Source organism: Barbus barbus (assembly GCF_936440315.1).
Source record: "Barbus barbus genome assembly, chromosome: 30".
Taxonomy (NCBI): Eukaryota; Metazoa; Chordata; class Actinopteri; order Cypriniformes; family Cyprinidae; genus Barbus; species Barbus barbus.
Genome location: NC_136758.1, coordinates 18,324,131 through 18,349,596, shown reverse-complemented (window position 1 = coordinate 18,349,596; position 25,466 = coordinate 18,324,131). Strand labels below are relative to the sequence as shown.

At 37.3% G+C, this 25,466-nt stretch overlaps 3 protein-coding genes across 4 annotated transcripts; all 3 read right to left on the bottom strand.

The window, feature by feature from the left end:
- Nucleotides 1-876: 876 nt before the first annotated feature.
- On the bottom strand, nucleotides 877-2,898 carry LOC306849957 (interferon-induced protein with tetratricopeptide repeats 1-like). Its single transcript, XM_079385349.1, has 2 exons — nucleotides 2,647-2,898; nucleotides 877-2,470 (listed from the first exon to the last, which is right to left on the bottom strand). The coding sequence occupies exons 1-2, from the start codon at nucleotides 2,649-2,651 to the stop codon at nucleotides 1,186-1,188; spliced, it is 1,290 nt and encodes a 429-aa protein (XP_079241475.1). The 5' UTR covers nucleotides 2,652-2,898; the 3' UTR covers nucleotides 877-1,185.
- A 2,718-nt stretch (nucleotides 2,899-5,616) lies between these two features.
- On the bottom strand, nucleotides 5,617-7,244 carry ifit14 (interferon-induced protein with tetratricopeptide repeats 14; the record flags this gene model as incomplete). Its single annotated transcript, XM_079386093.1, has 2 exons — nucleotides 5,617-6,916; nucleotides 7,240-7,244. The coding sequence occupies 2 exons, from the start codon at nucleotides 7,242-7,244 to the stop codon at nucleotides 5,617-5,619; spliced, it is 1,305 nt and encodes a 434-aa protein (XP_079242219.1).
- A 7,322-nt stretch (nucleotides 7,245-14,566) lies between these two features.
- fas (Fas cell surface death receptor) lies at nucleotides 14,567-22,224 on the bottom strand. Of its 2 annotated transcripts, XM_079385590.1 has the most exons (8): nucleotides 21,905-22,224; nucleotides 21,439-21,547; nucleotides 18,486-18,614; nucleotides 18,120-18,234; nucleotides 17,570-17,646; nucleotides 17,293-17,417; nucleotides 17,148-17,166; nucleotides 14,567-16,800 (listed from the first exon to the last, which is right to left on the bottom strand). In XM_079385590.1, the coding sequence occupies exons 1-8, from the start codon at nucleotides 21,941-21,943 to the stop codon at nucleotides 16,508-16,510; spliced, it is 906 nt and encodes a 301-aa protein (XP_079241716.1). In that variant the 5' UTR covers nucleotides 21,944-22,224; the 3' UTR covers nucleotides 14,567-16,507. The 2 variants fall into 2 exon arrangements, with proteins under 2 accessions (XP_079241716.1, XP_079241717.1); XM_079385591.1 differs by lacking the exons at nucleotides 17,148-17,166; nucleotides 17,293-17,417 and having other exon boundaries at nucleotides 14,573-16,823; nucleotides 17,566-17,646; nucleotides 21,905-22,060.
- Nucleotides 22,225-25,466: the final 3,242 nt, after the last annotated feature.

The following is a 25,466-nucleotide window of genomic DNA, read 5'->3' as shown; positions in this document are numbered from 1 at the left end:
GCATATGATCCAGCTCCAAGAAGTTGCTTTCTGTTGTTGTGTTTTTAAATATAAATGGAACTGGTGCTGGAAGTTACAGTACATCCATTAATACAACAAAATATAGCATTGAATTCTAATATAGACTAGTTGTTTTTAAGTCTTTTTTTTCATCACCACCATTTCTTTATTACGTATACTGCATAGAGTGAAATGTAAAGACAACATCCTCCATAATGATTTTTAAAGGGTTGTTGCATGGTGTTGGGACAGTGTTTATACGAGTACACTTTAAGTCTCCTTCCTTCAAGAAAATGCTAAATTTCCCAACAGCGAGGGTCTCTTCCCCTCATAATATATACTCTTTTGTTTACAATCTGTCATCTCTGGACTGTCTAGAATAATGTAGATGGAAGGCATAACTATAATATAAGAGCTGTTGTCCATTAAGAGAGAGATCATCTTTTGACAGGAGCTGCTGGTAAATCTCCTCCGCCTTCTCTGTGTTGTGTGCATAACAGTGCAGTGATGCAAGGGCTAACTTTACTTTGAGACGATCAGGATAATGTCTGACAACCTCCTCAAACAGCTCATTGGATTTCCTAGCCAAAGTCTCCCTTTCCTCAGTTATCTTTCATCAAGAAAACCTTCCATTTGTATAAGTTAGCTATGATTCTAAGAACTTTAGTAGAGGTAGGAAAATATTCTCGAACCCTTTCTCCTTCTTGAAAACCTCTATTTCTATTCTGGTTCTGCTTTTAAAGCAACAATCAATCGCCTGGCCATTCTTGGACTTTTTGTGTCTAACTATTTTTCTGATTGGCTGTTCATTGGCTGTTATTATTTTCTTATTATTTTCTTCTGGGATGGAAAATTACTGCTGAGTTTATGTCCTTAAATAAAGACTTAAGAAATGGCCACTTTTCATTCTGGAAATTAATTATGCAGAGAAAAACTATATATATATATATATATATATATTGTCCTGGGTTAAATGTTCTTACATTTGACATTATTTTAAAATAGAACACAATGCCATTAAACAGGTAAATACCGCCACAGAGGTAAAAAGAGAGAACTATTAAATACATATTTTTAAAACAAGTTCAACAAGTTCTAATTTTCTGTTCAATTTCTCCATTATAGTTTGTAAATCAGGTAAAACAGAGAACATCATCCGTAGTGATTTTTGAGGGTTGTTGCATTTTAATCGTCAATATTCATTCTTTCCAGAAAATTCCAAATATCCTCACAGCGAGGATTATTGCCATTCATCCCAATTTTTTTAAGAATCTTAATGCTCTTCTGTTTGTCAATTGTATTATCTGGGATTTCTACCACTTTCATGTGAAAGTTGATTGAATCTTCTAACCGTCTGCAGCTGTGTAGAAAGCAGGCATAACTATAGTAAATATACTGTTGGCTGTGGGGAAGGAGATCATCTTTCTCTAACAGGAGCTGCTGGTAAATCTCATCTGCACTCTTACAGTTGCCTGCGTAATTGTGAATTGATGCAAGGGCTACCTTTTCTCTGAGTGAGTCAGGATAATGTCTGACAACCTCCTCAAACAGCTCAGTGTATTTCATAGCCAATGTCTTCCTTTCCATCTTGTCATCCTTCATATTGTAAACCTTCCATTTTTTGCAATTTGCCAGATATTTCAACACTCTGTTTGAGGTAGGGAACTTTTCTCGAGCTCTCTCTGCTGCATCAATAGCTTTATCTCCAGAAATGGTTCTAAAATACCTGAAAATAGTACCCAAACACTCCAGTTCTCCAGTCTCAAGAGCTTTCTCTAGTAAATCTTGCATCTGTTCCTCATTGTCTTCTTGTTGCTCCTCAGACTGTTTTTCTAAATAAAGAGCGTGTAGGAACAAATTTGGGTCTTTCTCATGTGCAATTTTCAGCTGCTTTAGAATCTCTGCCTTAAGCTCTGGAGAGCAATAATGAAATGTATATGCCTTAATCATGGCTATGGCAAGACCTCTGTGCCATTCCTTCCTTGCAGGTTGTGCTTTTATAGCCATATTTAAGTAATCAATCGCCTGCCGCTTCTTGGATTTGTTGAACTTCACCAGCGTCCAGCCCTTTTCTCCACTGACTTCAGGGTGTAGAGCACATCCAGGTGGAGCAGGATGCATTTGCCGAAGGCTCTTCACCTCTTCTAGGTATTCTTTGCTCTTATCCACCTCTCCGATAAGGAAGTAGACCCAAGCCAGGTTAGCCTTGTTAACCTGCAGCCGGACTCCAGCTTCTTCTGTTCCCTGCTCCTGTATCACACTTTCTGCTTTGTGAAGGTACATCAGCGCTTCTGTGTTGGAGCCAAGAGCCTGTTGGATGTAGCCCAGGAGGTTATAATAGTGAATCAGCCAAGTGCATCTTTCCTCGTTCACATCCTTCAAGTTACTCAGTATCGTCTTGAGTTCATTTTTACTGCTTCCCAGATCCCAGGTGAAGTGGCACTCCAGCCTCTGAAGGTGTTGTTCCAGGCTGGAGTTACAGAATCATTTAGAAAAAAAAGATGCTGTGTTTTTGTTTACATAAAAATATCGAATATCTAGCAGGCATTGAACAGATGCAACAACTACAACATTTTTTACACACTTCCATATACAGTCTAAAAATCTGTCAAGCATTTTTGCATATTTGAATGGTAAACAACTTACTCCATAATAATGGTCAGTGGTGGTCCGGTTTGAGAGATGTTTCTTCCAGCGGTGTTGATTTGTTCTTTATGTGAGTCACTGAGAGATCATGCTGTATTTATAATGATCAAGCTCATAAAACCACTTGCATATCTACCTGAACAAAGTCATTAAACACGTCAGCCCAGGATTCTTCTCTTGGAAATTTCTGTTCCAGCTTAGGTTTCGTTTCCTGAATAAAGTGCATTTTACCTAATGACAGTGATAAAGTTTAAAGCATGCCTTCTTCCTCAAGCATAAACTCCTAAGGTGCAGGTTTTACAGCACAACATGTCCACGATTCACTGTACTTTGTACTCTGTGGTCCAAAGTCATATTGATAATATTATGTGGGCAAGACCAACTGTCTTGCTGTTCTGGCTGGCCATTCAAAAGTTTCAAGTGATTTGCATATTTACCATATTATATAAAAAAATTAATACTTATAACAATGCACTATATATATATATATTTATACATATATATATATATATATATATACAGGTGCTGGTCATAAAATTAGAATATCATGAAAAAGTTGATTTATTTCAGTAATACCATTCAAAAAGTGAAACTTGTATATTAGATTCATTCATTACACACAGACTGATATATTTCAAATGTTTATTTCCTTTAATTTTGACGATTATAACTGACAAATGAAAGTCCCAAATTCACTATCTCAGAAAATTAGAATATTGTGAAAATTTTCAATATTGAAGACACCTGGTGCCACACTCTAATCTGCTAATCAACTCAAAACACCTGCAAAAGCCTTTAAATGGTCTCTCAGTCTAGTTCTGTAGGCTACACAATCATGGGGAAGACTGCTGACTTGACAGTTGTCCAAAAGATGACCATTGACACCTTGTACAAGGAGGGCAAGACACAAAAGTTCATTGCTAAAGAGGCTGGCTGTTCACAGAGCTCTGTGTCCAAGCACATTAATAGAGAGGCGAAGGGAAGGACAAGATGTGGAAGAAAAAAGTGTACAAGCAATAAGGATAACCGCACCCTGGAGAGGATTGTGAAACAAAACCCATTCAAAAATGTGGGGGAGATTCACAAAGAGTGGACTGCAGCTGGAGTCAGTGCTTCAAGAACCACCACGCACAGACGTATGCAAGACATGGGTTTCAGCTGTCGCATTCCTTGTGTCAAGCCACTCTTGAACAAGAGACAGCGTCAGAAGCGTCTTGACTGGACTGCTGCTGAGTGGTCCAAAGTTATGTTCTCTGATGAAAGTAAATTTTGCATTTCCTTTGGAAATCAAGGTCCCAGAGTCTGGAGCAGAGGAGAGGCACATAATCCACGTTGCTTGAGGTCCAGTGTAAAGTTTCCACAGTCATTGATGGTTTGGGGTGCCATGTCATCTGCTGGTGTTGGTCCATTGTGTTTTCTGAGGTCCAAGGTCAACGCAGCCGTCTACCAGGAAGTTTTAGAGCACTTCATGCTTCCTGCTGCTGACCAACTTTATGGAGATGCAGATTTAATTTTCCAACAGGACTTGGCACCTGCACACACTGCCAAAGCTACCAGTACCTGGTTTAAGGACCATGGTATCCCTGTTCTTGATTGGCCAGCAAACTCGCCTGACAAGAGAAAACCTATGGGGTATTGTGAAGAGGAAGATGCAATACGCCAGACCCAACAATTCAGAAGAGCTGAAGGCCACTATCAGAGCAACATGGGCTCTCATAACACCTGAGCAGTGCCACAGACTGATCGACTCCATGCCACGCCGCATTGCTGCAGTAATCCAGGCCAAAGGAGCCCCTACTAAATATTGAGTGCTGTACATGCTCATACTTTTCATGTTCATACTTTTCAGTTGGCCAACATTTCTAAAAAATCATTTTCTTTGCATTGGTCTTAATTGATATTCTAATTTTCTGAGATACTGATTTTGGGACTTTCATTTGTCAGTTATAATCATCAAAATTAAAGGAAATAAACATTTGAAATATATCAGTCTGTGTGTAATGAATGAATCTAATATACAAGTTTCACTTTTTGAATGGTATTACTGAAATAAATCAACTTTTTCATGATATTCTAATTTTATGACCAGCACCTGTATTTGTGTGTGTATATATATATATATATATAATGCAGTATTTATTCATCTTTGTTAATGTTAGTTTACAGTAAAAACACATCTGTCAATTTTAGTTCGTTAGCTGTTCCATTAAATATTAACATTAATAATGTATTGAGAAATGTTGATATTAATTACCTTATAAAGTGTAATCAAACATTTATACTCAGCTCCACTCTCAGTACGAGCTACTATTTACAAAGTCAAACTCTTTTAAACATTTATGTTATTGTGTCCAGCAGACTTTGCTGCTTGATCTATCTCTATTCATCAGATTCATTGTGTATTTAAAGTCAGTCAAATATTTTCCATGTCAACAGAAACAGGCAATGAAGTCACAAACAATAAACAGATTTATCGAGTTCCATACAAGAAGTGATTTTATTGCAGGTCATGGGATGGAAAATTTCTGCATTATCAAAGTGTGTCACGTCACTGGATAGAGATGACTCCTTATCAGCTGTTATTCTTGCAATTAGACATACAGGGAAACTATTTATAAAAAAGATACTTCATATTGTGTTAGGCTAAATATCTTAAATACAGGGTAAAAGTGAAATGGACACTGTCTGATAATTTGTCATTGCCATTGCTACGAGAAATGTAAAACCACACAAAAAAAATATATATATATATTCTATGCACAACTCACACAGAAGTAACTTTAAAATTACTAAAATTACTTTATTATTAAAAGAAGTGATTCCTTATGACCAACTTAAACCTACTGCAAATTTCACTGCAAATGGTTTCCCGGTGAAACCCAAGAAAATTCCCCAAACAATGGTAAACATGACCGCACATAAACACTTATTTATTCACTTTTGCATGAATAAGTGAAATAAAGAGAATATTTACTTGTCATTAAGAACTCTCTTTAAAAATTGTGAAATCTCCTCACAGCGAGAGCTTATGCCATTCTTCACAGTTTGTTCAAGAATCTCTATGCTTTTCTGTTTGTCCTCTGAAATGTTTTGGATTTCTGCTGCTTTCATGAGAAAGTTGATTGATTGGTCTCTGGACTGTCTACTCTGATGTAGATGGCAGGCATAACTATAGTACAGGAACTGTTGTGTGTGAGGAGGGAGATCATCTTTCTCTGACAGGAGCTGCTGGTAAATCTCATTGGCTCTCTTAGTGTTGTGTGCGTAACGGTAAATTGATGCAAGGGCTAACCATCCTCTGACACAATCTGGGTAATGTTTGACAAACTTCTCAAACAGCTTCACGCATGTCTGAGTCAAGATCTCCCTTTCCTGGCTGTAATTATTCATAGCAAACAGTTTCCATTTGTATAAATTTGACAGGTTTCTCCAAACTTTAGGGGAAGTGGGGAACTTTTCCTGAACCCTTTGTCCTTCTTGAATCGCTCTCTGGATATTGGATATTTTCTTAAAATATTCAAGAATATAACCCAAACCCTCCAAGTTTCCCGTATTAATGGATCTCTCTACTAAACTCTGTACCTCCTTATCATTTTTTTCTGCCTGCACCTCAAACCTTTTTAGTATATAAAGGGATTGAAGGAACAAATCATTTGGGTCCATCTCTGCTGCCGTTTTCACCTGCTTTAGTATGTCAGCCTCCAGCTGTTTAGTAAATTCAGACGTTATATATGCCCTGCTCATGGCTATGGCAAGACCTTTGTGCCATTCCTTCCTTTCTGGTTCTGCTTTCAAAGCCATCTTAAAACAATCAATCGCCTGCCGCTTCTTGGATTTGTTGAACTTCACCAGCGTCCAGCCCTTTTCTCCACTGACTTCAGGGTGTAAAGCACATTCAGGTGGAGCAGGATGCATTCGCTGAAGCCTCTCCGCCTCTTCTAGGTATCCTTTGCTCTTATCCATCTCTCCCATAAGGAAGTAGACCCAAGCCAGGTTAGCCTTGTTAACCTGCAGTCGGACTCCAGCTTCTTCTGTTCCTTGCTCCTGCATCACACTTTCTGCTTTGTGCAGGTACTTCAGTGCGTCTGTGTTGAAGCCGAGAGCCTGTTGGATGTAGCCCAGGAGGTTATAATAGTGAATCAGTCTGATACACGCCTGCTGCTCCACATCTAGCATGTTCCTCCTCAACCCCTGGAGCTCATTTCGATATTGCCCCAGATCCCAGGTGAAGTGGCACTCCAGCCTCTTGAGGTTGCTTTTCAGTGTGGAACTGGAGTTACAGAGAAAAAGAAATAAGTCTTACAAGGACATTCACTGCTGACACAACATTTGGATCAGAGGACATTGAGAAACTGATTCGAATGTACAATTTAAAAAAATCAACAAATCCTCAAAGAGAAGAAAAGGAGTCATGGTGAGTAATCTAGTGATGGTAAGTAATCTTAAAAATAAAAGTATTAGTTCTAGAAATACCCGTGACTTAAATGAAAAAAATAAGACAATATTTTATGGTATCACTGATTCTTAAAATATCCACATTATTAGATTTTTTTTTTTTCATAAATCAAAAAAAAAAAAAAAAAAAAAACTTACTCCATCACGGTGGGCAGCAGTGATCTGGTTTGGTGGATGTGTTTCTCCAGCACTAGTGATCTGCACTTTGTATGAGCTCTCTTATGTATTTATAATGACAATGTTATCTCCAAAACAAGGCCATTTAACACATGAGGTCAGGATCCTTCTCGTATAAGTTTCTATTCTTTGCAAGGTTTTGTTTTCGTGCAAATTAATATGCGCAAAGTCCACAGAACATTTCAGGGTAATTACATGCAATATATATGACTAAGGATATTTATGACATGCATTGTTATCATTATAGCTATGTTGTATAATTATTCTGGTGCAGCTTCGCACAGTCCACAAAGAATTTAATAACAAAACCAGCAATAGTTGTGTAGTGGAGAAATCAAACTATTCAGAGAATGGAACTGAAAAAAATTAAGCTACTATTTATTTTGCCAACACTTTTCAGCACACAGATCTTCATTGGCTAATAAATCAATTTTATAAAAAAAAAAAAAAAAACTTTGTACTCACTATAGGACAGAAGGTTAGAGATCTACTATATGTATAAACACCATCGATATTAGCTTATCAGAAATCTGTAATAACACTACAGTTGTAAAATGGTTTTGCACTATATGCTGGATTAATTAGGAGAATTGAAGCAATTTGGTTGAGTTTGAGCCATTGTGACATTTAAAGGCTTGACCACATTTGTTACAAAATAATTTTAGTTTGTACAGCAAATGTCCTCAGCAAACATGGCTGCAATTATTTGAAACGTCATCTTTTATCGTTTCAAGTGAAGTGACCCAGCACTTCCAGATGGCATTGTTAACAACGATACAATTCATTCTGAAAACCTACTTACGATGAACAGGATACAATTTTAAGTCATTGAAAATGATATTAAATTACAAGTAAATAAAGGCAGGTTGGATATGGAGCTTATAATATGACAAAACTATTTGAATTTGAATTGTGTCAATTTGAATTACTGACAGGTGTCATTTAACAAAACCGAATATAATGTGGCACTTAACATAGTTCTGAATTAGAATTTTTTTAAACTTGAATAATGAACATTTGAAATTAAACAACTGATTTTTTTTATGGCAGTTTTTTTAATAGACGTATTTTCAAACAGCAGATTTTTTTTTTCTGAATTCTTTGAATGCAAATATCCAGTTTTAAAAAATACAGCTTCAAGTTTTCAAGATGAAGAAGAAATTCGGAACATTAAATTTAATATTTAAAATTCAAAGCCAGAAATTCAGATCTACAGAAAGTAGGTCAGAGGTCATCCACAGGGAAGAGTAGATGATCTCCGAAAAGTCGAACGAAGCCTTTACTGCGACCGGGAGGGGATATGTTCGGTTCATTTAGGCTAGTTTTGTCCTGGCCACAACATATTAACTCGTGGGAGTGTGATAATATGTCGTAGCCACGAGATTATTTTGTCGATGTAATCCTGGAATCGTCGCGCAGATATCAAGCACACTCGGGCCGATTCTGGCTGAAATGCGGCACTGTCGGCTCTGTCTCGGCATCGGTGAGAAGATAATGGACCAGAGCCGCTCTGACTCTACAAAACACTTCTGGCTGACAGACGGCTTTTTCTATCTGGGCCGATCTCGGCTGAAAGCTGCTGTACGCGCGGCAGGTCTACACTCGGTGTAGTTGTGTGTATCTATCTCTGGTCCGGGTTAGTTTAGTGTCTCTATCTCTGGCCCGAGTTAGTTTAGTGTCTCTATCTCTGGTCCGGGTTAGTTTAGTGTCTCTATCTCTGGCCCGGGTTAGTTTAGTGTCTCTATCTCTGGCCCGGGTTAGTTTAGTGTCTCTATCTCTGGTCCGGGTTAGTTTAGTGTCTCTATCTCTGGCCCGGGTTAGTTTAGTGTCTCTATCTCTGGCCCGGGTTAGTTTAGTGTCTCTATCTCTGGCCCGGGTTAGTTTAGTGTCTCTATCTCTGGTCCGGGTTAGTTTAGTGTCTCTATCTCTGGCCCGAGTTAGTTTAGTGTCTCTATCTCTGGTCCGGGTTAGTTTAATGTCTCTATCTCTGGCCCGGGTTAGTTTAGTGTCTATCTCTGGTCCGGGTTAGTTTAGTGTCTCTATCTCTGGCCCGGGTTAGTTTATCTCTGGCCCGGGTTAGTTTAGTGTATCTATCTCTGGTCCGGGTTAGTTTAGTGTCTCTATCTCTGGCCCGGGTTAGTTTAGTGTCTCTATCTCTGGTCCAGGTTAATTTAGTGTCTCTATCTCTGGCCCGGGTTAGTTTATCTCTGGCCCGGGTTAGTTTAGTGTCTCTATCTCTGGCCCGGGTTAGTTTAGTGTCTCTATCTCTGGCCCGGGTTAGTTTAGTGTCTCTATCTCTGGCCCGGGTTAGTTTAGTGTCTCTATCTCTGGTCCGGGTTAGTTTAGTGTCTCTATCTCTGGCCCGGGTTAGTTTAGTGTCTCTATCTCTGGCCCGGGTTAGTTTAGTGTCTCTATCTCTGGTCCGGGTTAGTTTAGTGTCTCTATCTCTGGCCCGGGTTAGTTTAGTGTCTCTATCTCTGGTCCGGGTTAGTTTAGTGTCTCTATCTCTGGCCCGGGTTAGTTTAGTGTCTCTATCTCTGGTCCGGGTTAGTTTAGTGTCTCTATCTCTGGCCCGGGTTAGTTTAGTGTCTCTATCTCTGGTCCAGGTTAGTTTAGTGTCTCTATCTCTGGCCCGGGTTAGTTTATCTCTGGCCCGGGTTAGTTTAGTGTCTCTATCTCTGGTCCGGGTTAGTTTAGTGTCTCTATCTCTGGCCCGGGTTAGTTTAGTCTCCGGCGGGCCGCTGCTAGAATTAAGGAGATCCGCGCCTGAGAGAAAGATCTGGAGGTTAGGAGATTTCGGCGGGAACAGTTCTCAAGAGGAATACTTCAGCTGCAAAAAGTAAGTTATTTAATATTCAGTCGCGTGTTGTTTGATGTTTTAAATGCCACGAAGAGTATTTAGATGGTTTCTATTAGGAGGTTTAAGATGGGATATATTGAGTGTTGATGAGTAACGTTAGGCCCAACTGTTAGGCACGGTCTCTTTAGAAAAAAAATGTTTTTATATAAAAAAACGATGAGCTGTATCCAGTGCACGATAATGTTAGCCAATTCAATTTGACTAAGTTAAATTCTATTTTGTTTGCTAAAATTCATTCGATCGTCTTTTTCAACGAGTGATTGTTATTGAATCATAGGAGTCGACTCCGCTGCTGGCGCCGTAAATATCTATACGAGTGACTCTGATTTGATTCACTTAACCATTCAAATGAGTCATTTGTTTGTGAATCAAACTGAGCACGCTGTTATAGCACCTGCTAAGTTAAAGTTTCCACTGCTGAATTTAATAATAATATTTATCTTGTGGTAACACTGCCGTGTGGGAAGCTCTGACACAGAAAAACACTTTAGATACATAAGAGAAAGCCGTAAAATGTAAGTGCATCATGTTTTGTTCTTGAATGGAGGCCTAATCTGTCTGCTGCACAAGAGCAGGTTCAGTTTTTAGAGTGAATGAACTTTTGAAGCATATATATGCAGTATGAAGGTACTTGTTTTACCGTGGTGGGGATTATTATGAGCAAAAAAAAATAAAGTTTAATCTAAACACTTTATATATGTAATCTGACTTTTTTTTTTTTTTTTTTTTTTTTTTACAGAAATTGAGCTGCTGCATGAACTTATGCATGAACATTCATCAAACATATCAGGTGCGAATTCTGGGTCTGGTCCTAATGACTAAAAAACTAATGCTTAAGATTTAATAATTACCTTACAATATATATTTATACATATATTTCAAGGCTGCAATTTGGAAAACCTTTAATGCTGCTGAAATGGAGGTCAAGGGGACTTTGAAGAGGTGGCAGATCAAAAGGGTGGACTTCAGGAGACAGACACACTCTGTGAGTTTAAAAGTCCCATCTCTTTAACCTTCCATACACATGACACACTATCACATTTCTATAATTCAAATCCCTTAAAGTATTTTTATGCTGCACCAATTAGTTTAAGCAGCAACACTTCCCATAATATCTAATGTACTTGTTAATTTGTAAGAAGAATGACATCAATGCTTATATTAGTCGCTTATTTACTGTCTCACCCTTATCCCTAGGTTACAGTAATCAGCTGATCGAGCCGGTATCCAGGCCAGACGGTGGATCTGCTCCTGGGAATGACCACAACACATCCCTGAATATCAGTGGAGACCATGTCAACAAGATGACAGATCCCTGTGAAGACCTCATTGATGGCCCCAGCACAGATCCTCAGCAAAGACAAGACCTCTGCACAGACCCTTTTTACCAGCTTCATCTACTGGCATGATGTTTCTTCGAGCAGAAGAAGTTGGATGAAATATTTTGAATGGTATCAATCCACAATCTGACTTGTGCAGCCTGGAATAATCACACCACGTTCATTTGTTTGGCCAGAGGAGAACTGGTTTCCTGACTGAGCCTGGTCTTGTTTGGGTTCCTCGTCACTGTTGCCTTTTGTCTTGCTTAGTTGAAGACACTTAATATTCAGCAATATTATTCACTTGACTGCACTGACGCCATTTGATAAGAACTGAACTGAATTATGACACAATGTGTGTGTGTGTGTGTATATATATATATATATATATATATATATATATATAAATAAAATATACAGTAAATATAATTTAGTTGTTTGTGGTTTAAAAAGTGTTAATGTTTATACTGTAGTGCATTTGTTCATTGTTAATACATATTTATATTAAAGTATTTGGTAATTTTATAATAAAAGCCTTTTTAATGTTTTTAAATGGTTGTTTTTGTGTTTCACTGCTGAATTACATTTAGCAGGTTCTGGGCCACATTTGGCCTGGGGATCAAGCCAAGTCTCAGCCGGATCTGGCTTAAAGTGTCTGGGCCAGACCTGGGCCACATAAAATATGTATGGGGGCCAGATCTGGGCCAGATCAATAAATAAGAGTAATTTTACAGGGCGTGGGTCGCATCTGGGCCAGAGGAAATAGTTTGAGTCGGTTTTTAGTCCATGGGCCAGTTTTGGGCCGGGGACCCAGCCAGAATTGGGCAAGAAGTGATGCAAGGTTGTGGCCCAGATGTGGACCAGACAAATTTTGCTATCGACACAATTCTAACATTTTTGGCTCTATACACCACCACAATGAATTTCAAATGAAACGAACAAGTGGGAGGCACATATGCAAACTGTTGTAATTCCTACACCGTTCACCTGATTTGGATGTAAATACCCTCAAATTAAAGCTGACAGTCTGCAGTTAAAGCACATCTTGTTCGTTTCATTTGAAATCCATTGTGGTGGTGTATAGAGCCAAAAATGTTAGAATTGTGTCGATGTCCCAATATTTATGGACCTGACTGTAACATAATGGAAATTTATTATGAGTTATTTGCTATTTCTTATTTCATGGGACTAGCTTATTGCGTAGTTTTCATGTCAGACATAGTTAACGATGACATTTTACATGTAATTGTATTGTTACATGGCAATCCAACTCGTACACCATGCTCTGGATTTTTTTTTTAATATCTTTTGTAAAACATTTTTGATGGATCATGCAATGTGAATTCTATTACATTTTAAATTATCTTCATGTTTTCAACACTACCTCCATGAGCTCAGTTAAATGTTCTATTAGTCATTAATAATCTGCCTGCTTAAAGCCGACAAAAATAATTTTATTTTAAATCTCTGGCGGCGCCTGACAGATGTCTATATCTCCCCACGACACCCCCAATATAAGTGGAAGGAAAAAGACAATACGGACAACATCACATGTAGCTATAAGGGCTACACAAATCAGCATAATATAACGTCACAAAAAAAACCTTTACAGATACCTTACAACCAGTGGTGGAAATGGGGGGGGGGACGCGGGGGGACGGAGTCCGGGGAGTGAATTTCGAGGTGGGACGGCGTTTCATTTCCAACTGGTTAGATTTATTTGAAAATTAAAATGATTTCTATATTATATCCATTCAAAAGACTAGAAAAGCGATCCCAGTTCTGCATAAACCGTAGTGCAGTGCAGACTAAACAAAATGTAGCGGGATATTTGTGTCTATGGTTTGCTGGGCAATGCCGTCTTTGATTGGCCATCAAGAGCAGACTGCAGCCAATGGAAATGCTTCTCTATTTCTGCGCGTGCTGCTCCTCACAGCACAGATCATGACAGCAGACTGCAGTTTGTCATTCATTGTAACAAACAAAGTGTAGAAATGATAGATTCAGTTTGCAGTGTAGAGAGCTTCATTCACTAAAATAGAAGTTTGTGAGATCGCGATGAACTTAATGATTATAAAGAGTTTGCAAATGTGAAATTTAATTAATACAACAGATTTATACATTATTGATTTTATTCAAAAGTTAATATAAAGCGACTTACATTTTAGGAACACTTGTCTGATCTGTTGAGAACTATTTTGTTGATGAAATAAAGTCACAGCTGAGCCACTGCGCATCTCCAAGCAAACAGCGCTGTTTCGATTACGAATGAATCTTTGTTTTTGAACAAATCTAGTGAGTCGATGATTCTATGATCCATTCATAAAGAGAGTCACTTGCTTCATTCCTTAATGAATCAGCAGTTTGAACGAATCGATTAGATGAATGATTCAGTGACAGACAGTGACTTGCTGCCACCTACTGGGAGTTTCATTTTTAAAGTATACATTTTAATTGTTTAATGTTTCTGTATTCAATCTCATAACATTGTTTTTATTAAATGTATTAATGCCACCTCTGAGTCTTGTTAAAAAGTCTGTAAATATTCCACATTTGTGCTCTTCTGTTCCGTGCAAAGATTAATTAAGAAATGCTGATTTCAGGTCTTCCTGATTGTATCTTATTATTTTAAATGAATTTATTGTTTAATAATTTATTTATTTATTTATTTTTTACAAAAAGTTAATAAATCTAATTTTGGCACAACATATGACATACATTTAATAAAGATAAAAATGGCATTACAAAGGTTAAAAAAATACTTTGAGTCAAACATCATCTTATAATAGTAAGTTCAATTTCTGTCATTGATCAGAAGGTGTTCCTAATTTATTTTTTTATTTTTTTAAGTAGAAGCACTAGTGCTCCTGAAAAGAAACGTAAGTGTAGAGTCCTTAAGAATGTAATGTTACCTTTTAAAACTAATTGAAAAGGTTTTTGCAAAGTGTAAACTATTAAATATAATCTACAAATCATGCAATACTGAACCGCTAAATAAGACGTGTTTTGAGGGCTTAGCTAATCAGGCCAATGAGAGACAATCATTCTAATATTTTATGAAATCATTAGTTCATTTCACTAATCAATGTTTTTTTGTTTGTTTTTTATTAAACACAAGAGGTGATTAATAATAATTATATTATAAGATGCACAAATTCAAACACAACGCATCTTTAATTTGGGCAGAATTGCAGGTGCCTGTCTTAATGTACAAGAAGGTTTAGAGAAAATATGACATAAGTTCTTAATAAATGTTTTCATAGATTATAAATGTTTTTATGATAAAATACATCCGAAAGGAAATCTACAATTACCATTGTTACCCCCCCCCCCCCCCCCCCAAGTTAGAGTCCCCCCCAGTAAATATCGGCCATTTCCACCACTGCTTACAACAGATTCAAGAATGTTTAATGTTTTAGAAGCCTTTGAATTCAAAGGTTTGGACACATTCTTAAATGAAGTAAAAAGAGATTTTACATCAGATGAAAACATTCTAAAGTTAGCTTTACAATGAATAGTTCTGGCTTTATGAATTTACCCAGAAGACAAAGCAATAATACAGTCTGTTCAAGATTGCTGTCTTTAGAGTGAAAATCTGACAGGAAAATGATAGATTCCGTCATTTCGATCATTTTGTTACAGCAGAAAAAAAATTAACACTGTAACTTCTGACCACATTAAACACATTAAACTCGTGGCCACGAGAAATGGATGTTGTTCCCAAAGACATAGATAGACGCCCTATAAGACCGCTCCAGGCATACACACACATACATATATATATGGTGGCCCCAACATATTATCACACTCCCACGAGTTAATATGTTGTGGCCAGGACAAAACTAGCCTAAATGAACCGAACATATCCCCTCCCGGTCGCAGTAAAGGCTTCGTTCGACTTTTCGGAGATCATCTACTCTTCCCTGTGGATGACCTCTGACCTACTTTCTGTACGATCTGAATTTCTGGCTTTGAATTTTAAATATTCAATTTAATGTTCCGAATTTCTTCTTCATCATGAAAACTTGAAGCTGTATTTTTTAAAACGGGATATTTGCATTCAAAGAATTCAGAACAAAAAACTCCGCTGTTTGAAAATACATGTCTATAAAAAAAACTGCCATAAAAAAATTCAGTTGTTTAATTTCAAATGTTCATTATTCAAGTTTAAAAAAATTCTAATTCAGAACTATGTTAAGTGCCACATTATATTCAGTTTTGTTAAATGACACCTGTCAATAATTCAAATTGACACAATTCAAATTCAAATAGTTTTGTCATATTATAAGCTCCATAGTTGGAGAGACAAATATACAGAGAGAAAAATTTGACACTTAAATGAGACTGAATGACACTGATTTATTTTGTTTTGAGATCCATCTAAAATGACCTATTTTTGGTTATCATTTTGCCAGCTGGCAGTGAACAAATCTATGATAGTCTTATCGGAAAGCTGAAAAACACTACATTTGTGAAACTGCAAAATGATTTTGCCCTTATGCTGGACTAATTGGGAAAATTTGAAGTAAATTGGTTGAGTTTGGGCCATTGTGGCTCTGAATATGACTGTCACATTTGTACAAAATTTTATTTTGTACAAGATATCCTCAGCAAATTACTTGAAACATTATCTTTCATCATTTCAAGTGAAGTAACCCAGCGCTAACAGTTTAATTTCATTAAAGAAATCATTAAAAATAATATTAAATTACTAAATAAATTCAGAGTGGAGGTATACTGAGACAAAAGGGCATTTGACACCAAAATAAAACTGAATTACTTGAATTGTTTGACTTTGTTTACAGATCAGTCTAAAATGACCTATTTTTGATTATTATGCTGCCAGCTGTCAATGACCCCATCTATAGCAAACAATTAATATCTCGAATTTTAGTTTGGACTGATCAACATCATTTAGACAGGTAAAAGAAATTCAAATTCTTCTATTGGTATTTTCAAACTTGGTTTTCACAATATGAAATATGAACATCTAATGTCAAGACAAAGTTATAATTTAATGTACATTTCTAGTTCACAACTCTCATTCAGTCTATGGCTGAGCTATTGCTTCTTTCTCAATAATTTTCTGGATCTCATCTGCTGTTCTTCTTTCGTTCATGTCACAAAGAGTTTTGATGAGAGCTGGGTAGGCTCCATGTAAACCTTTTCTCTGGTACCAAGCTTCCAGAAGTGCGTAGGTCTGTTCTTTCACATCGTCACGGTGATTAAACTCATGTTCCTCAATGTCAGTTTTACGCATGCCACTCCGCTGGGCAACACGTTTCATTGTTTTCCAGCCCAGAACATCAACAATTTTTGATAGGTGAGGGTTCAGGTCTAAATCTACACAGAAAAAGAAGACAGCACTGATTTAAGCTTATTATCCTGCTATTATTTGAACTGTGATCTAATGTCAAATTTTCTCCAGAAACAATCCATCTATAGGGGATCAAATTAGGCATGCATTTATTTTAATGTTATTTTAAAGAGTTTATTTACCAACAAATAACTGGGTAAAAAGCTAATATTACTTTTTACATTATTGGTAATCAAAATGAATGAATGAACTGAACATGAATTTAATAAATTTCATGAAAATAAAGGACCATTTCAAGGGAGGATACTGATATATGATATATTTAAGAAAAAAACATGCAAACATATCAAATAGGTCTCACTACCAAACATACCATTCAGGTGAAGGCGTTCCTATAGGGGAAAATACAAGCATATTCATCAGCACAAAAGTTTTGAAAATGCAAATAAAAAAATTAACATGCAGTTACAGTGTAACACCACAAGGGTGCAATGAAAGCTTAGAATACGAGATGTTACCTCAGGGATCATTTCATTTTTGCTCTGTTCATCCTTAAAACAAAGCTTGCGTTTTTTCCATAGACAAAACACCACACCAACACCAGCCAAAAGTATGAGCAACACCAAAACAGCTACAATGACCCCTGAAATAAGCAATGATATTATCTGTAATGTACTTGGCGTTTATACTGCATAAGCTTTAGACGACTTTTCTCAGTTATTGCTTATACTGTGCGTACACAGAAGTGTTCTTAGAACACATTTTAACATATACAATGACATATACAGCACTTGCCTGTTCTTGTGGAATTGGCATTGCACACAGTGTTTTCGGTTTCTGTGCATTGTTGTTTCACTCCATGTTTCTTACACCTGTTGGGTAAACAATAGGCAAACAGAGAGAAGACAGAATAATAAATTAAAAACCAATATATATTAAGACAATATAAAAATGCTGAAAAAGGAACTGTTAGCACACCCCTTTTTAAGTCACATGAGCAGAAACACTCCATGAAAAGAAAAGAAAAAACATTGTATTTAGACCAGCTGTACCAGGTTTACAATTATTTAATATTGCAATGTATTATGTAAAGCACAAGCATTCTTGTTACTTTTATAATTTGTCTTCTTGAATGAGGAAGAAAAAAATAAAGTTAACTTATGTCAGGATCATTTTAGTATTTTCCCCAAACTGAGTCTTTTTTAGCATAGATTGCATTTGGTTTGAATGGGAGTAACATGTGCATGCACACAGCTTTTTACAGAAATTTCCATTCTAACTTTCTAAGCACACAGACATCTGTCCTTCTTTTCAGAGAGAAAAGGGCTTTTGGCTGACTACATACGTGTCACAGGGGTAACAGGCCTTGCACAGGTCACCCTTTTCACAATAATAATTCTCCTTGCACCCGCAGACAGTGTTGGAAGACGGTGAACATCTCTCCTTTGTTTCCATGTTTGCTATTGGAAGGAGAGAAAGCAAAAGTAAGAATTTTTAAAAGGAGTTTGACTATGCTTCCATTTGGGCTTCAAGAAGCACAATACTACCCTTTGAAAACAGCCCAATCTCTGGCATAAGTGACTTTTTGGCTTGATTATTTTCTGCCAATTTGTTAAATTTCATGATAGATAGTATAACAAAAAAAAATTAGATTTGCAGAAAATCACAATTTAACTGTCAAAACTAACAAGGTTCAGGTGTTAAGACCTACCATTGGAATCACAGACTTTACAAGGATGGCATTCATTCTCACTGTTGTTGTATTCAATAAAGGTGTCATCCTCACACCTCACACATTGTCTTTTATTTATATCTGTGCAGGGATTTAAGACCCGGAAACCTGTAACATACAAATACACACATTTGTATATACCCTCCAGAGCATGGTTCCTTCTTATTTACATGATTGTCTGAAATATTTGATCCTGATTGGTCATTGGACACTCAAAAATCTACTGGGTGTTGAGCGTTTTATTTCTCCGTTTACCTAGCAGCAGTTTTAACATTAAGTGGCACGACATCTGACGCACATGCCACTGTGCTCAGTGACACGTCCGGTTTACAGTGGCACGTGTCAGTGGACAGTAGACGTGTTAAAACTGCCTCTCCGTTTACCCAACATACTGACTTTCGTGTCTCATATCACTCTGCAGGAATATACAATTATGAAAACAAAAATCAGGTAGAATAGATGAACACTACTAACTGTACCTAAATGTTATCTAAGTAATCCAAAGAAATAACTCAGGTTGCAATTCATCGATAAACCAAAGTCCTATACTGGCATAAAGCTGGCTTGACGTTGGACGTTCTATATACGCATATTTATGGCCCGTCTCTAGAGTTACATGCGATATTGGTATACACTTTTCTAACTTCAATAGCATATGAGCAGAATGACTTTCAGTCACAAAAACAACTGTAAACTGTTCATCTAGGTGTAAACTGTAATGCACACCTTTTACATTTTTGATATTTCTTAAAATAAACTGTAAATCATGTGTAAAAATTGCTATTTTTCACTACCGAATGGGCTCAAATGCACAATATGCCATAATTGAAAGCTCAATAGCATTTGAGGAGAATGACTTGCAGTCATAATACAAATACAAATTGCAAACTGTTCATCTAGGCGATTGGGAGCCTCAATCATTTCTGACTTGGCTGGTGGATTTTGCATACCTGAGCCACTCCCCGTGCATACGGGTATAAATAGGAGACAGGTGCATCCACTCTTTAGGTTTTACGTCTTACATATGATTTACAGTTTATTTTAATAAATATCAAAAATGTAAAAGGTGTGCATTATAGTTGACACCTATGAACAGTTTACAGTTTGTGTTATAACTGTAAGTCATTCTGCTCAAATGCTATTGAGCTTTAAATTAGCTTTTGAGGCCATAGAATAGAATTATAAATTTTTAACAAATGATTTACAGTAGTTTTTAATAACTAGCAAAAATGTAAAAGGTGTGCATTATAATTGACACCTAGATGTACAGTTTACAGTTGTTTTAATGACTAAGTCATTGTGCTCATTTACTATTGAAGTTAGAAAAGTGTATACTACCGAGAAGTGCAAAACAAATCACGATTCTGAAAACAAAATAACAAATTACAAACGCAAATGCAAGTCTAAAAAACAAAATAACAATTCAGAAAACATTATTACAATAAGAAAACGTGGCCTAATGGTTAGAGAGTCAGACTCGTAATCCAAAGGTTGTGGGTTCAAGTCTCGGGCCGGCAGGAATTGTAGGTGGGGGGAGTGAATGTCCAGCGCTCTCTCCACCCTCAATACCACGACTGAGGTGCCCTTGAGCAAGGCACCGAACCCCCAACTGCTCCCCGGGCGCCGCAGCATAAATGGCTGCCCACTGCTCCGGGTGTGTGTTCACGGTGTGTGTGTGTTCACTGCTGTGTGTGTGCACTTTGGATGGGATAAATGCAGAGCACGAATTCTGAGTATGGGTCACCATACTTGGCTGAATGTCACTTCACTTCACATAGCACAAAATCCTGCTACTTTCACTTAGTGTAAATACATTAGCTGCTATCGCTATTTGACAAAATTTACCGACACTGTATTAGAAACACCCTGACATAAGCGTTAACAAGTTTTTTTGTATTCTGATTCAAAGGAAATATAATACAGAGTACAGTGTTGTAAATGTACATGCATGTATATTTTTATGCAGCAGCTATTTGCACTGTGCAAACAGCGATAGAGGCTATTTAACTAAGTGCAAAATAGCAATAGATGCTATATACACTAAGTAAAAATAGCAGGATTTTGTGCTATGTATACTACTTGTTGCAAATAGTGGCAATTATCTGCACCTCAGTATTGTACTAAAAAAAATCCAGTATGCAATAATAACGTACTGAGTGTAAATTATCATTTTAATTCAAATTGATGCCACCTTATTGGTACACTAAAGCTCTCCCTACACCTATCCTAACCCTACCCGATACTTTATTTTCAACTTTTGGATTATTTCCCTAATTTTTATTGAAAATAAATGCCTTTCCGATGCGATACGAGATTTAAAAAGGGAGGGGAAAAAAGTTTGGCAAAAGGCGGACTCGAACCCGGGTCAATCGCATCCAAAAGCACGATGACACACACTCTATCTGCGCCACTGGGGTTGATGGTTAAATTGACTCTACTGTTCTTGTTTTGGCTCTTCCTGCACACCTTGATTGACAAATGTCTCGTCCAGTCAGCGATGAGTAATCTATCCCCAAACCAATGGGCTGTCTCAAACTATACCTACCTCTTCCGGTTTGTCTGATTTGTCGTTGTGTTTTCTTATTGTTATAATGTTTTCTGAATTGTTATTTTGTTTTCAGAATCGTGATTTGTTTTGCACTTCTCGGCCACCGTAGTATACCAATATCGCATGTAGCCTAACTTTAGAGACGGTCCCTAAATATGCGAATATCGAACGTCCAACGTCAAGCCAACTATATGCCAGTATAGGACTTTTTCTTTTTTTTTTTTGGTTAGGTAGCCACGTAATAAGAGTGATCTACAATCAGACAAATAAAGCCCTGCTGAATGTAAACCTATCCAAACCCTAACGCTACACTTTCGATGTTAATAAGAAACAAAGTCTATCTCGCTGACAATACTGTGTATGTGTGTATATATTAGATCTTACCTCTCGGACAATTGCAGCAAGTGTTTCCCTCATGCTGGAAAGTCCCATACTCACAGGCGTCGCTTCTCGTGCGCCGGAGCCTGCCTTCTGTCAATCCTAAAGTTACCACCTAAAACAAGGGAAAAACTGCCCTTAACAGATCAAATCTGAAATTAAAGCTACGCTTTCTAGTTGAAATTATTTTAAGGCACGCTTTCTCACCCATAAGATTGGTAAACCGACCATAAAACGCTAAACTAAGCGCCAAAACGAAATCGAAAGTGAAAGAACAATAAATGTTTAGTATGTTTATACGTCAGTATTTTACACTAAATTATATTGAATTATATTTAAAATAGCAATCGACAAATATAGTACAAACCAATTCCATACATGTCTGTCTTGTTGTCGATGTAGGGCGTTTTATATATTAGTGTGCCGTATTATATACAGCATTAAACTGAATGTGATTTAAAGCTTTACTTACCGTACAGCACAGAAATACGACGAGATTGTAGACATACATGTCTGAAGAGTAACAGGCACAAAGAAACGGTCTAGTAGTGATAAACTGCAGCCCGCAGTCAAAAACACCCAAGTTTCATTTTCCAAAACGTAGAGTTGAGAATAAACGGAAGTAGTAGGGGTGGTGTCTAATTGTTCTTTTGAACCGAATCTTACCAAAACCGGTTCTGTCGATTTGTGCTACCCTGCTGTCAGATTTTCCTACCTCCCATTAAAACAGTAGGCAGTACAATTCGACAACGAAAAAAGCTACCTGTTAAATCATGATTTATTAATGTCTACACCTACCACAACCCTAAACCCACCCTTACAGTAATGCAAATACAGTAATTACGTGTTATATTCGCGGTGGGATACAGCTACCGGAAACCAACAATAAATATTTTTTTCTACCTATTAGATTGTGTTTTATTAGCGTCTATATCTACCCCAACCCTAAACCTTCCCCTTACAGTAATGCAAATACATTAAATATTGTTGTTCAGCTTGAGAAGGAAAATCTGACGGACGTAGGATAAAATGTCAGGACACCGGTCAATCTTGGTCCAAGCCGTTCTCGAGACAATAAGTCGTCACATACACATTGAACTGAGTATATGATAGTTAACTGTTAAAAACTGTTAATATGTTAACAGTGAGTTCCTATACTATATACAGGGAAAAACTGTAAAAGACCTAACCAGACCTTTCATGTAATTTTACAGTAAAATGCTGTTCATTGTAGTTTTTAGAAGTAAAAATAACAAATCAATGTATAAGTCGTGGCCTAATGGATAGCGAGTCGGACTTTTAACCCGAAGGTCATGGGTTCGAGTTTCAGGTCCGGCAGGGATTACCACGACTGAGGTGAGACCCTTGAGCAAGGCACCGAATCCCCAACTGCTCCCTGGGTGCCGCATCATTGGCTGCCCACTGCTCCGGGTGTATGTTCACTACTGTGTGTACACTTGGATGGGTTAAATGCAGAGCACAAATTCTGAGTATGGGTCACCATACTTGGCCACACACCACTTCCCTTTCCCCTATAATTTAGTCAAAAACTGTAAACTGATATTCCCAGAATTCCCTGCGTGACTCTCCACATTTGAAAGTATTTTGTTTAAATAATCATGTTTTTTAATAGTTTTTGTTATCAGTTATGTACATTTGGGCTTTGTTACATCTTCTGTTGTTTAATGAAAGTTTATTGCATCAAGTATCGTGTGTAACCACAATGGTGTTTTGTGTTTGTATGAATGACAGTGCACCTTTATATACTGCTTGTGGTGAAGCTATGTGTGATGAGCTTTGTGACTTTCTCTTTTATCACCTGCATTATTATGGTGGTTGTCAGTATGTTAACGGTGCAACACAGATTTTTTTTGTACCACCTATTGCAACGGAACTGGTCATGTGATTTACAACAGTTGTTCAATAAAATTCCAGCTACAATACAATTTATTGCTAATTTTCATTCTCTTCCATTACACTGTGTGAACCCAGGACGTGGCAGGGCAATGCATGCCATTTCATAACGGTTTCTAGAAACACCTTGTTCTCCAAAAACAGGATCTTGAGACAAGTGGAACTTTAAGTGCCAGTACTATAAATGACTCACTATGTCAAAGTTAAATCACCAGTGAACTAATATGTACAATGATTGATTTCTAGGTTTGATTTAAATTCCAAATTGACATCTGCAGGTTACACAAAAGCTGTTTTAGAGAATATTAGCTTGTCTTCAATACTAAAATTATACTGAAGTATAATGTGAGGTACTGTGGCTTTCTGTAAAACAATCTACCTTCCTTTAAACCTGTATGGCAGACAAAATTTTGGGTACCTTGTAGCTACTACCAACCTTTTTCAGCATGACCTTTTGTCTGCTGTAGTCGTTCTATACGCAGAAACTGCACGCGAGTGAGCACACGCTCTCTTTTTGGGTGTTACCACAATGTTGCATCATCTTTTTTTTCTGAAACTCACAGGAAGGTGACATTTAACGATTACAGTTGAGGTACCCGATAAATGTCAGGTATGAAAGGTGATCAACCCTTTCATACCTGAACAACAAAAATAAGTTTCTTAGTAGCCAGGAAGTCTGATTTTGAGACGCTGTGTGCTGATGATCTTACGTAACACTGCGGCCACACATTCTTTCACAGACTGACTCTCAGCTGTGTGACCTAGTTTCTGACATGCTCTTATTGGTTGAGCTCCTGCTGTGAATTATGGGATGTTTTACTTCTGCTTTGTTACTGACAGATGGCACCAGAGGACAATATACACACTTTTCTCACTGATAAATATCACTGAAGCTCATACCCTGCTATGGACATATGAAAATTATACCTTTAAAGTATGGTGTACACAGTTTTTGGTTCTGTGGTTCCATTAAGAACTTTTAACATCAATGGAACTTGTACAAAAAATCTTCATAATGGGACATTGTTTTTTTAGATTACTACAAATTCATCACAATAAAAGAAGGATTCTTTCAGGAACTGTTGACTTTAAGATACTTTGGGGAAACCAAATGCTGCTTATATGGCAACACTTTAAAAAAAAAAAAAAACTTTATAAGGCTGGAACCTTTATTTAGAAGGCTGATGATACATGGGACAACTTTTTTGAGCAACATTGCTTGGGCACTTTTCCGAATTTCTATTTGGATATTTTAGATCAGTCATGGGCCCTGTATCTCACCTGGTTACCCGCTGACAGCAACATTTCCCAAAGTTGCCCAGCAGCATTGCTCAAAAAGTTGCCCAGTGTATCATCAGCTTAAGAGTGCAAACGAGAATTATTTTGATTAAAGCACTAGTATCACATCAACACACCTTTCTCTTACACAATGCCAATCTAGCACTGGCTATAAAACTGACTCATTCATTGATTTCTCATCCCTTTACTCGTGACAACAAACTCTCGACTTTTGAGACTTTGTTGCCTTTCGTGTCATTGTCAGCTGTAGGGGTGGAGAACTGTCAGGTGAAGCTTTTTCCTACATGACAAGCATGGCTAGTTAGAAAAAACTGAAAAAAAAGAGGTTTAGTTTTTGCATTATAAATCTGAATGTGCAGCTTTATTGGTCCTGTGATTTGTTGTTTAATGACAACCTATTTCCTATGCAGCAATAATAACTCAAATTCCTGTTTTTATGCTTTGGGTGTCTTCATGATCAGTTCTCTTTAGTTATTGGCTCCTATAGATGTTTTTGTGGATTTAAAAAACGTATAAGCTGGGAATGACTGCACATTCACACGTTATCTTTATCCCTGTGTGTGTTTGCCATTGGGTATTAGTGTGTGTGTGTTTATATCATGACCTGTTAATGTGTCACATCAACAAAGACTGAGAAGGTTTCTGAGTTTTTCATAATCTGGGGTCGACTCGAAGCCATTTCAAACCTCTTTATGATCGCCTTTGTGCACATATGAGATGTGTGACAGTAAGCCGGGTTCATGGAGAGGACACACTCCTTGGCGCTGATATGAGAAGTGTTGGTGTCTGTTATCTGAGCCCCATATTAATTTGGCTGTGAC